Raw genomic sequence first — 12421 nt, 5'->3', positions numbered from 1 at the left:
TTCGAAGGAGATCATATGTGAAAGCTAAGCGTAGAAAATTTTTGTGGACAAAATGTGAGAAGGCAATGGCCTGAAATGTAGCGAGACTATTCATGGTTCTTGCATCACGATAACGCAGTCGCACATTCAACCCCCTTGGTGCGTGATTATTCCACAAAAAGAAAATCAGTATGCTGCCTCATCCTCCTAATTAGTTTCTTAATGGTTAAAATTTTGTTACCCTAATAAGAAATGAAAGAGGTTCATATTTTGTACACGTATAATTTAATATTGGTGATAAAAACAAGCGTGTGTCGATCACTTTTGACAGCTCAGTTGTAAAACACAGCAAATATAATAAAATAAGCTGTTTTCAGAAGCAGAGCTCAAAAAATGTAAGCTTTCGCTTACAAGAAAACTGGACACAATCTGATATTTAGTATTAAACATATTTACGGGAGCGGCGATGACACAAGTGTTGTTAAAAAGCAGAAGAAGGTAATTTGCGCTCTTTAAATCTGCGTGTCGCTGACGCAGATCTTGCGTGTATTTCCCAACGACCGATCCGAATCGCTGCGTCCCAGACAGCGGCCGTCTGCCTGTTTCCGGCGGCGTAGCGCGTCTGACAGCGCCGGGACGCTGGCGCCGTTCCCCTCCTGCGTGGCGCTGCCGGCGGCTGGGCGTGGTCGGCGCCACCCCCTCCTCGCGACGCCGCCCGCCCCGGCGTCGAGGCCACGCCTTCGCGAACCCGCTGGCCGCGCCCCTCCCGCGCGGGCCACGCCCCTCCCGCGGCGCGATGCGCGGCCGACGCGCGCGCTGTCTGGCGGGCGGCAGGCGCACGGCGCGCCTCAGTGCGAGCCCGGCAGCCGAGCGGGTGGGACGTGTGCGGCGAGCCGTCGCACCGGATCGCTGCGCATCGCCGTCTCCCAGGCGCCCGCTGGGATCTCTTGCGCGCGCTGCGCCGAATATGGACTTTCAGAGCGCTATGGAGACATTCGCGGAGGCGTGGGTGGCTGCCAACACGAAGGGCGGGCCGTTGGGCGAAGTCGCCGGACAGCAGGTCAGTGCCGCGCTGCGACAGCTGTCAGCGCACGTGCTCCGCGCCGCACCGGGCCCGCTCCTGTGACGCCGTCCGCAGTGCTTGTCGCTTTCTCTGCCCACACCCCCAAGCAGTTGCTCAGAATGCGTAGATCTGTCCCACGACAAATGGCTGTGGCATCTGCAATGGCATCTTGAATCACCGTATCGTTGACTGTGTATCGTCACTCTCACGTAACAATCGGTCCATGTTTTCGTGCGTGAAACACGTCGTACAAGGCATTTCACAGTTGAAAAACATGTCAGCCAATGCTACATCAAGTTCGGCACTAGTAAATTACGATTTTTTTCGATTTGAATGGCTAACATTTAACAAAGGGCCACAGTTTCCTTTTTTTTATGACATGTTTGTCTACTGAAAGATGTCGGTGAGATATTCTTCAATGCATAATTTGTGTCGTCGACGTTTTACTAATAATTTTGGCTGTTGACTCTGCATATAGACTCAGTATTACGCTGAGACATACGCTCTACAAAGATAACAGCTTGCAAATCACTTGCGTTACACACCTTAGACGTATGACGTCTGTGGGACCCATAACAGATGGAACTAACAGGAGCTGCTGAACGTAAACAAAGACAGTTGGCACGTATGGTAACAGGTTTGTTTGATTCACAGGAGATCGTTATGTGTATGTTGACAAACTATAACTAGCAGATTCTTGAAGACATTATAAAATTTCAATAAACGGCAGTAAGTGAGATTTTCAGCCCCTTACGAATTGTCCCAGCGGGATCGTGAAGACAAGATCAGACTAATTTCAATACCTACAGAAGCTTTCAAGCACTCTTTCTTACCTCTCTCTATACGTGTTTGGAACGGGAAAAACCCATAACACGTGATACCATGCCAAGCACCACCTGTGATGCACTTCACAGAGTATATGAGTACATGGCGTCATAATAACGATTGTAGTGTTTTATCAGAAGTAATCGAAACAATAGCTTATTTTCCGAGAGCCTGAAAAACTGAAACTCTTACCTGTATCCCTTTGTGCAAATTTTTGTAACAAAGTTTTATTGTAGAGTCGGAACGTTTACGTAGCTAGCAACAATGCCTTTTTAGTCGAGACTGGCCGTTTTACAGAACACTTAATGTCTCCGGCGGCAGTTTGCAGTCTTAACAAGTAGTTCTTGACGAGACTGTTCAGTAGTTTCACCTTATCAACTGTGTTCTTTTCCAGTGAAATTAATCCGATCGAGTTCTCCATGATGGAATACGACGCGGTCAGCTCACGAGACATTGTACTGTCAAGAGTTTCGGAAATACTCCTCCATCGCTTGCTTATTCGCGTTTTCGACAGCTCTCATCTTTTGCCGTCGTCTTCTGAACGACGAGGATTGTCTGTAGAAAGAGAATGTATATATAAATTATTCCGCTAGAAGAATGTGGTCGAGGCGTTCTAGAGGTGAGCCGGGAAACTGAAACTGCTACGCTGATACTGCACCAGCACATGTCAGGCTGGCGTACCTTAAATATTTTTGGCACCACGGACACCGCAGTAATACCGTGCTGAGGCACAACTTACACCCTCCGTTTCAGCTGTAGCCGAGTGCTTTAGACCCCGTGTAGTAACGTTGCAGAGGCGTTGTCACTCTCACGATATGGGTGACGAGCCGCTGAGTGGACGCACTCGCGGAGAGGGTTGCGCGGCGCTCCCACGTGGTCACGCTCCGACGCTGCTACTCCGTCATGTGGAACACCGGAAGAACGCAATGATTTCTGCTCCGGCTCCCCCTGCCCCCGCACCGCCACCCCCACTTCCTGGTGACCCCTAATAACACAGTATCGGCGGCCGCGCGGGGAAAAACACGGCCGCGGGTGAAAACCGCAGCCGGCCGCTGAAAAAAACACGCGCGCCCCCCAACGCTGGCGTCCCCTTGGGAATGTGCGTCGGCGAGGCACGGCAGAACTTCGCGGTCCCCGTGAAGAGTTTACGCAGGCCCTTCATTTCATGCTATTCGGTAGAAACAACGCCACATCAACACCAGCACGCAGTTGTTGCTCTACCATTTCTTGACTTCTTTAAAGCATTTTGACACAGTGCCACACCTATTCTTCTTATCGTAGGTACGATAGAATGGGATATCGAGTGAAGTTCGTGGCTGGATTCACGATTTCTTCGTATAGAAAACGCATCTAGCATTGGAGGTAACCGACAAATGTAGTAGTAACTTGTGGTGTGTCCCAAGGAAGTGTGTTGGGATCCTTGCTGTTCACGTTGTACACTAATGGCCTTGCAGACAATATTATCTGTAACCTCGCAATTGATGCACTAATCGGTGATGAAGTGCTGCCTGAAAAGAACTGTTCAAATGTTCTTGATAAAATTTCGGGAGTGGTGCAAAGATTGGAAACTTGATTTTACTGTTCAGGAATGTAAAATTTTGTATTTTGCAAAACTAAAAGCGTATTCTCCTATGATTTCAGTATCAACGAGTCACAGGTGGAATTGGTAAACTCGTACAAATACTTGGATGTAACAATTTGTAGAGAGATGAAATTGAAGGCTGAGAGAGACTCAGTCGTAGGTAAAGGAGACTGCGAGGTCGGGTCGTTCGTAGGTTACTACGAATCGCAGGCAGTCTACAAAGGAGACTGCATACAAAATACTTGTGCGACCCACCCCAGTATATTGCTCAAAAGTGAGGGACTCGTGCAAATAGGAAAGCAAGGGTTATTGAGCGTATACAAAGGTGCTCAGCACGAACACGTGTGTTAGACCATTAGGAAAGTGTCACGAAGGTGCCTGAAGAAATGAACTGCTCACGGTTTGAAGATACAAGTAAACTTGTTCATGAAACTCCACTAACTAAATTTCAAGAGCCAAGTATAAGTGATCCCGAAGACTAGACTAGCGAGCGCGAGGCGTTTAAGTAACTATTCTTCCATATGTGAGTAGAACGGAATGATGTCCTGATAACTGGTAAAACGAAACATATTATCCCGCCATGCACTTCACAGTGGTTTGCTGAGTACGGTTGTGAACCAGATTTCCTCTGTCCATGGCACATTAACACCAGACGTCTAATGGTCTAAAATGTCAAGCTCTTCCCCTGCGCGTCTAAAGATAAGTAATTTCACAGGTGTATTACGAATTAAAAGAGTAATAATGTAAGCAACATGGGTTATTATTAAAGAAAAATTCCAGAAGTTGTGTTCGTAATTCATTGCAACTGCGACAGGTGACTTTACCTCGATGTGAAATTGTCTCTCTGGGATTTTCTGCACCACCGTCCAAGGTCTTCTGTTTCTCAAGTGCTCACCGACGCCGCCCAATGTTATCCCATCTGGCTCCTTTCTTTTAAGTTACACGAGAGACACTGCGTATTTTGCACATTTCTCGAAGAATCTACGTGTTATGAAGACGTCTTCTACCTGCTTTACAACTTATAGACAGCAACATGGTCCGTCATTTGAGAGAAGAAATTCTTTATCTTCTAGATACATGCCGATGACAACGTGGTTCACATATCTAATCGTTATCATTATTTGCAGTCTGTAATTCTATAGGCTGTTAAATAATTTTTCCATGTATTTCTGTCTTCAGCTGCAAGCTTCCATATTGCACTTCTATGTTTTCTAATATTATCTATGTACCTTCAGTAATGCCATCGTTGCGGTTTTTTCTATCTACTACAATCCAGCACAGAACTAATTTGTCAATTCACTATCAACAAGCATTTTTCCGTACCGTACATCGAAACTGTTAGTACACTGTGACTGTAATCTGTCGCAATCAGGTACACTAGAATCATCATTTTTAAATCTCTGTTTAGTTTACCAAAAGCATTTCAGTTCGTTTTTCCTGTTTACTTCTTTTGCTCTCCGTTCTGTCACTATTCAACTGCACTAGTACAAGAAACTCAGCTGCTGACATCATTTTAATCTCTGCGCTGTCCGTGAACTTCCAGTATTACTTAGTGTATTAATATTGTCTCTGGTCTTCTGTCAGTAATACATATCTCACATTAAGTACGCGGATTTGTTTCTTTCTTCTTGACACCTTAGTATATTGTGTGTTTGTGTTCGATGAACGCAATCAGTGGACGGAAGTTTCGACGTAAGATCATGCTGTCTTCTGTGTTCGAAACATTAAGTAAATGTATCCATGTATGTGAGTTTCGTTGCACGCCTAGATCGATGAGACAGGAACGATAATACTTTACACTTCTAAGTACCAGAAATTAATTTTTGCTTCCTCATAACAACTGATGGAAAGTTAGATTTCTAAGAGATTGACAACCATCCCACTTAGTAGCGACTGTTTAGAGGAGCGCCCCGGGCTGCTATAAGTTCGTAACGTTTTCCTTTCAAATACGTTATAACATGTGTGTCATACACCAAGAGAGAACTATCCACTTATCGCGGCCAGAGTTTGCGATAGTAAGACACCCGCCTTATACCGAAACGATGCATTTAAATTAGCCTTCTGGTGAAGATTTCTGAGAAAACATTTGTTTCCTGCTCTGATAGGCGTGTTGTTAAAAAGGTGCAATGTGTCTATCAAACAGACTAAAAGAAGAAATCGTACCTCTCACACAGTTCACGATAGTTCCAGAGAAATGTACTGTGTAATAGAACCGATGACTTCTGGTACGGTGGCAAAGTAGTAAGTTTTAGTTTTACGGACGAAATACAATTCACAAAGAGGAATGTAACCACAGGTGGCCCTACTGTTTCACACAGCTTTACATTACAGAGATCTACAGCGGCTTGGTAATCTCTGGAGTAATGTTTCCGAGTGACGAACTCACAAAATATGCATGAGTTTTCAGACTCTTCCCAAAGAATGTCTTTAGGGGGGGAGGGGGGCGGGCGTGGCATTTGTGTTTTAGAGGAGGGCCTGTCTTTTGCTGGAGACATAAGTAAAAAATTTTATCTTCCTTCCTTCAGAGTTATTTCTTTACGACACTGTCACATAATTATATTCTGGAAGACGGTCGGAGAAAGCCCCAGATTTTACAACATAGCTGGTGAAGGCTGTACTCAGCATTGAAAGCCACCAACATTGCCTCCAAAACTACGTATCACATTTATTACATCGTAAGATGTAAACTCCTGTGTGCACAGTTTTCTTTAATTCTTTGTCAGGTGCATTCTAACAAATGAAAGCAACAATAATTCACTTGGAGTACAACTGAATTGTTTTTCTAGTCCTGTTTTACACAGTACGATAAATAAAAACCGTCATTCGACTTGCGCAAAATGAATATTGACGTTTGTGTTTCCGTCATGTTGTCATATGTTAGGATATGCTGCACACTAAGGTCTGGTGTAATAAACAATTAAGACTTTTATGTATTAATGGTGTGTCTTCACAAAAACACGTTTATTTTCTTCTTAAAGCGTCACAAGAATAAGTTTTCACACTGCTGAATGCCGTCACTACTCCCTTCTCTTGACGTGACCGCATTATGAGAAAACAATACGAAAACCCACCCTGATGCAAAACGCAGTCATTTTCTGTTGTCACATGTTAACGTATGTCTTTCCGGAAACTTTTGTCATTGCCCGTGGGCTTTATTTTGTATGTCATCCACATGTTGCAAGTCGATCTTTTCTTACAACAAATCCTTTATTAGTTGAAAAACCAACAAACATAACATAGCGAAAGAAATAAAAACCCACTGACGATTACGAAACTTGGTTGGGAAGAGACTGGATAAAGAACGACAGTGATATGCAACAGTTACAGCCGCAACATGGAATAGATATTAGCACAATGGACCCTCAGTGTCATAGAGACAGACATGTGTAATAGAAACGTACATGGCTCAGGTGTTGTTGGAACAAGCAGGTGAAGAGATACTGAAATGTTTACTGCACGACCAACTGTTTGCACCGGCATCCCGGATGTAGTAACTGAACAAACACCCCGAAGCTATCCAAATCGCGTAATACAGGGGCGAGATGCCACTGGTTTCATGAGGGAGCATCAAGGCCCGTCAAGGGAGATTGCCAGTTAAAGCACAGTAATTTACCGATAAAGTGCTAACCAATTGTAAGAATTATTTAATACAAGCCACCCGCCTCGGCTTCTCAAGGGTAGCGTTGATTGTGTACGGCCGGACAACTTGTTTACCATGTGTAGCGATATACAAAAACCTGCCTCGTGAATCTGTTTATGAAAACCGTATCAGACTCCTACAATAATTCCTTAGATTAATTTTTGTGATGCAGAACTCCACTCTAGTCTATCCAGTGCAAGTCTTCTTGTCTGCATTAACTATATCCATTTGATTTAATGTTTTGAAGCCTGCGGTTGTTATCACCTCTCTCATCCTCTGTCACGCCACACAATAGCAAAATGACATACACGATATGTGTATGGTGCGAAAAGTGGCAGTTAACTTTAAATAATGAAAAGTGTGAAGCCATCCACATGAATACTAAAAGGAATCCGTTAAATTTCTGTTAAGCGATGAAATACACAAATCTAAAAGCCTGTCAACTCAGCTAAATACTTAGGGATTATGACTAAGAATAATTTATATTGGAACGATCACATAGATAATGTAGTAGGGAAAGCTAACCAAAGACTGCAGTTTATTGGCAGAACACTTAGCAATTGCAACAGTGCTACTGAAGACATTGATTGTACGCCCTCTTCTAGAGTATTTCTGTGCCGTGTGGAATCCACATCAGATGGAATTGACAGAGGGCATCGGAAAAGTGCAGAGAAAGGTTGCTCTTTTTGTATTGTGGCGAAATCGGGGAGAGTTTCACGAATATGACACGTGAGTTGGGGTGGCAGTCATTAAAACAAGGGCCTCTTACGTTGCGACAGGGTCTTCTCCTGAAATTTCAATCATTACCTTTCTCCTCAGAGTGTGAAAGTATTTCGTTGAAGCCCACCTAAAAAGGGAGAAATGATTGTCCCGCTAAAATAAGAAATCAGAGCTCGCACGGAAAAATTTACGTGTCCGTTCTTCCCGCGCGCTGTTCGGGAATGGAATGGTACAAAAAATATGTTAGAGGTGCTTCGATGAACCCTGTGCCAGGTACTTAACTGTGAATTGCAGAGTAGTATTGGAGATGTAGATGTAAATCGTCAGTTATTTTGCTCCCAAAGTAGTAAAATACATGTTGTGTCTCATTTTCTAATCTAATTCGTTCAGCGTAGCCTGATTTATTTCGCCTACGTTCCATTACCCTTCTCTTTCTTTTATTAGTACTCAACTTACAACATCTTTTCAAGACACTATCCGTTCCATGCAATTTATTTTCCAATTCATTTACCATCACTGGCGAATTTCAGTGTCTTCGGCAAATCTCAAAGATTTTATGTCTTCTCTATGAAATTTCTCCTCTGTTTGTTTTGCTGCTTGTCCCACGTATAGACTGAATAACACCGGCGATAGACTACAACCCTCGGGAATTTATTCTGCAGCTATCAAGTATCATAAGCAAGTAATTCGGAAAGCGAGGTTCCCCCACTGTAGCTACTGAAAAATTATGCAGATGCTGAAAGAAGTGACGAGGTATCTCCACTCTCCTGTTTGCGTGGCATGGAAATGATTCCTGCGTGCGTTAATTTGCTCGCGAGCGCCGACCGTCACGGCCAGTAGGGAAAACCGTAATGCCGGCGGTAATTGCCGAAAAAGTGCGTCAAGCAGCACGGAAGTTGTGGCCCAGGGCGCGCCAGAGGATCTTCTCGGCGACCAGCACGCGATAGCTGTAGCCGCTAGCTGGCTCGCACCACGAGTCTAGTTACCGGTTCTTAAGCCATCTCGCTTATCTGCTGTATGTATTCGGTAAATTACGCCACACAGCAATGGGAACGATCGAGGTAGCGCAATGGTTACCGGAGTAAACACGCATTCGGGAGGACGACGGTTCAAAACAGATTCGGCCATCCAGGTTTAGGCTTTCCATGGTTTCCCTTAATCGCTAATGGCAAATGGCGGGATGGTTCATGTGAAAGAGCACAGCAGATTTCCTTCTCCGTCCCTCCCTAATCTGAGATTTGTCTCTAAGAGACCGCTTTGTCGACGGGACGTTAAACATTAATCCCCTCCTTCTCAGCAATGGAGCCTCCCAGAAGAGAAGCAGAGGGAGATTTCGACGCCGCAGTCGTGTATTCACAGCTGTGATGGACTCACATTGGAACAATAATGAGTGTCTGAGATAAGCAACTGTTCATGGTTCAGAATTTACTCACCATCACTATGGTTGCCTTCCTTTAATCTTCTATTTCACTGTACACAATCCCTGTTGTTCCTCGATCTCATTCTGTTTACTACGTTCCGTATCACCTTCGGTGGATAATTACGTAGTCATATCCCTGGTATTCGTGAGAAAACACACACACACACACAACACACACACACACACACACACAAGGACGTAGCCAAAAGAGGGTCCGCGGCTCGGACCACCCCTGTCACCTAAATGAAGTTACAAATGACCTAGTTGCCGTATAGTGTAACTGAAAGATGTTTTGATTTCCAATCAGCGACGAGAAAGGGACACGCACTATCTATGATCAGGTTTTTAACTACCGATATATCGATAGCATCACCGACTGTAGTCCATTCCTGATTTAAGCAAGACCAACTATTGTGCATTTTTGGCCTTACGTGAGCCCAGCTGTTGTCTTGTCAGTTCAGTTCTTACTGGCAAATGAATTTAATGTAAGTACTGCTGTTTTTTGTTTTTGTGCTGTGTGCTGTTACGACAGATTCAAATAGTGAATAAGTTTGTAACAAGAAAGAAGAGTAAAACAGTTTGATTCGTCCATAGCGTTACGATAAATTAAAATTATGTACTCATTACTATAAAAGCCTAATTAACTATCTGCAGCTATTTAACGTTAGCACAGGCGTCGTTACGTGGAGACTGGTAGAGCTTTGGGGTTGCAATAGTTCAGTGTTTCACATGGCACCGAAGCGGTAAACAACATTACAAATAACATTATATTAAAGAAGTGCTTAAAAATACACTTTGATTTGCCTGTGTCGCCCAGATATCGCATTGATCAACAACAATATCGCCCAAACATCGACGGTTTCATTTCTTTAGAAAATTTGCTCGAAAATCTGTCATTAGTAGTCCAAACGGCAAAAAATCGCCTAGCCTGCTCACCCGGGCGGTACTCAATTATGAAAACCAGTTCCGATACGGAACGATGTGGAGGGGATTGTGGACAGCGACAGGGGTGTGTGACGATAGCACAGTCTATGGTAACGTCATTTCTAAAAGATTTTTTCAGCGGGCTGCTTGAATTCGTCCGAGCTGACGTCCTGCGTTCCCGCCCTTCCCTTCCACCGTTTCGTCCAAAATCTTTTTGCGCTCTTATTATGCTATGAATTCCATGCACAATTAAATCCTAAGATCTGCACTAAAAATGATCAGACGCGCAGAACTAAAGGAAAAACATGCAGTATAATAGTTCCTTCTTTTGTTGTGATGCATTTTATTTTAAAACAATGTATAACAACCAGTTTTTCCAAATTCTCCAACGATCGGAGTAATCTGCGCGTTGAGGCGCTGAGGTAGAAACCCCCGTGATTCGGGAGAAGACGTGGTTCGAATCCATCCGCCAGCAACCTTGAAAATGGGTTTCAGTCGTTTTCCAGTTTCAATTTAGGCGCGGTGTTGGTCCCTTTCTGTAGGCCATAGCCAATTCCTTCCGAATTCCTTTCGGTCCTGACAGATTCCATCTCTCTCAAAGATGCGACTTCGCTGCTTAAATTAAAAGAGCTGCACTGAATACGAACAGGATATCTCTTCGGAGACTCCTAGCACTAAAAACCACACGATAAATTGGTGCACTATCTAATATGTTCCATAATTCCGCGCATAAAAACGCGGAACTCTTTCGTGGCTTATACCTCGGGTTCTGTTGGTGGGTGAGTGGCAGGGTCAAGTGTTTTGGATAGCCATTGTGCTACAGACCATTTGCATGTCCGGTAGAAAGATCATCTTAGTGTCACTATCCTACAGTACACAGGGTAAAAATATTTTACTTACGCACATGAAGCAGATCGGATGGTTCTTTTTGCATTTGAGGTGGTCTACAGTCTGCCATAAGAGACTTACGTAGGAACTGTTAGTTCATAGACTGTTCATTAGAAAACCCCCTAAAATGGTTTCTTACCATTTTTTTTTCGTACCAAAACCGAGCCGCAGTTTCGAAGACGGCTATGCACACAAATGTATGAATTTTATACAATATATTTCTGAGATCTCGATCACGAATAACCTTGGAAATTTTGTTGATAGCCGGCCGCGGTGGTCTAGTGGTTCTAGGCGCGCAGTCCGGAACCGCGCGACTGCTACGGTCGCAGGTTCGAATCCTGCCTCGGGCATGGATGTGTGTGATGTCCTTAGGTTAGTTAGGTTTAAGTAGTTCTAAGTTCTAGGGGACTGATGACCACAGCAGTTAAGTCCCATAGTGCTCAGAGCCATTTTTTTGGTTGATATCCGTATACATTTCCGAGATACAGAGGTTTAAAATTACCGTAATTGACGCAGAATCCTGTGAGAGGCGGAAACGTGGTTTATAAAGCGACGTAGCACGGAGAAATATGCTGTAAAGTGTCACCGTTATCATCAGAAATGTTCTGAGGCCCCCATCCTGTAATACTGAAGCACATGCAAAAATTTTGTGCACGTAAAATTAAATTTCACATTAGTAAACTACAAAGCATTGCTGAGCCACACAGTTCTTTTCGTATGAGTGATATGCCCTGCTGTAACAGAGAAAATAAGGAAGCCAGCGGAAAAATGCTCCTATCGGATCACAAAAAAGTCGAATATGCTCGAGTTTGAAATACTCTAACTGAGAAGTTGGATTTCCTATTGACTGATTCCATATTCTACATCACTTTTTAATTTTTTCCGAGAGTTTGGTACTCGAATATATTCGCATTTTATTTTATGCTGAAAGAAAAGGGGACAGTGGCAGTGGGAGAGTGATGGAGAAGTAATAAATAATGGACAATAGTAGACAGTTGTTGTGGTATGGAAAGAATGAAGGAGACGAGGGAAGAGTGAGATAAAGTGAGGGACACAGTGGCAGTGGGAACATAGTTATCAGTGAGAGAACAGTGCTAGGGAAAGAGTGAAGGAGACAGTGCCAGTGGGAGAGGAATAAAGAGATGCAGAAATTATAAATGGATGAGAGACAGTGTTAATAAGAGACAGAGTCTACGACAATGACAGCGAGGAAGAGAGTGATGATGACAGTGAGAAGAGAGAGCACCAGTGGGAAGGAATAAATAAAATTGTAGCAGTAAGAGAGAGCGAGAGGGAGACGGGAAGGAATAAATAAAATTGTAGCAGTAAGAGAGAGCGAGAGGGAGACAGTGACAATGAGAGGAGGTGGATTAGCAGGAC

The 12421-nt window shown here is 43.9% G+C and overlaps 1 protein-coding gene across 2 annotated transcripts in view; it reads left to right on the top strand.

The window, feature by feature from the left end:
• Positions 1-835: 835 nt before the first annotated feature.
• The window catches only part of LOC126279690 (ras guanine nucleotide exchange factor P), a 564449-nt gene continuing 552863 nt past the window's right edge, over positions 836-12421 (top strand). For both annotated transcript variants that reach the window (XM_049979700.1, XM_049979699.1), the window contains exon 1: positions 836-1039. In XM_049979700.1, the coding sequence (XP_049835657.1) occupies positions 947-1039 (93 nt within the window). In that variant the 5' untranslated portion in view covers positions 836-946. The remainder of the gene's footprint in view (positions 1040-12421) is intronic.

The sequence above is a fragment of the Schistocerca gregaria genome, chromosome 1, assembly GCF_023897955.1.
Source record: "Schistocerca gregaria isolate iqSchGreg1 chromosome 1, iqSchGreg1.2, whole genome shotgun sequence".
Classification (NCBI taxonomy): Eukaryota; Metazoa; Arthropoda; class Insecta; order Orthoptera; family Acrididae; genus Schistocerca; species Schistocerca gregaria.
Note: the sequence above shows the minus strand (reverse complement) of the source record. Positions and strands in the feature narration are given on the sequence as shown.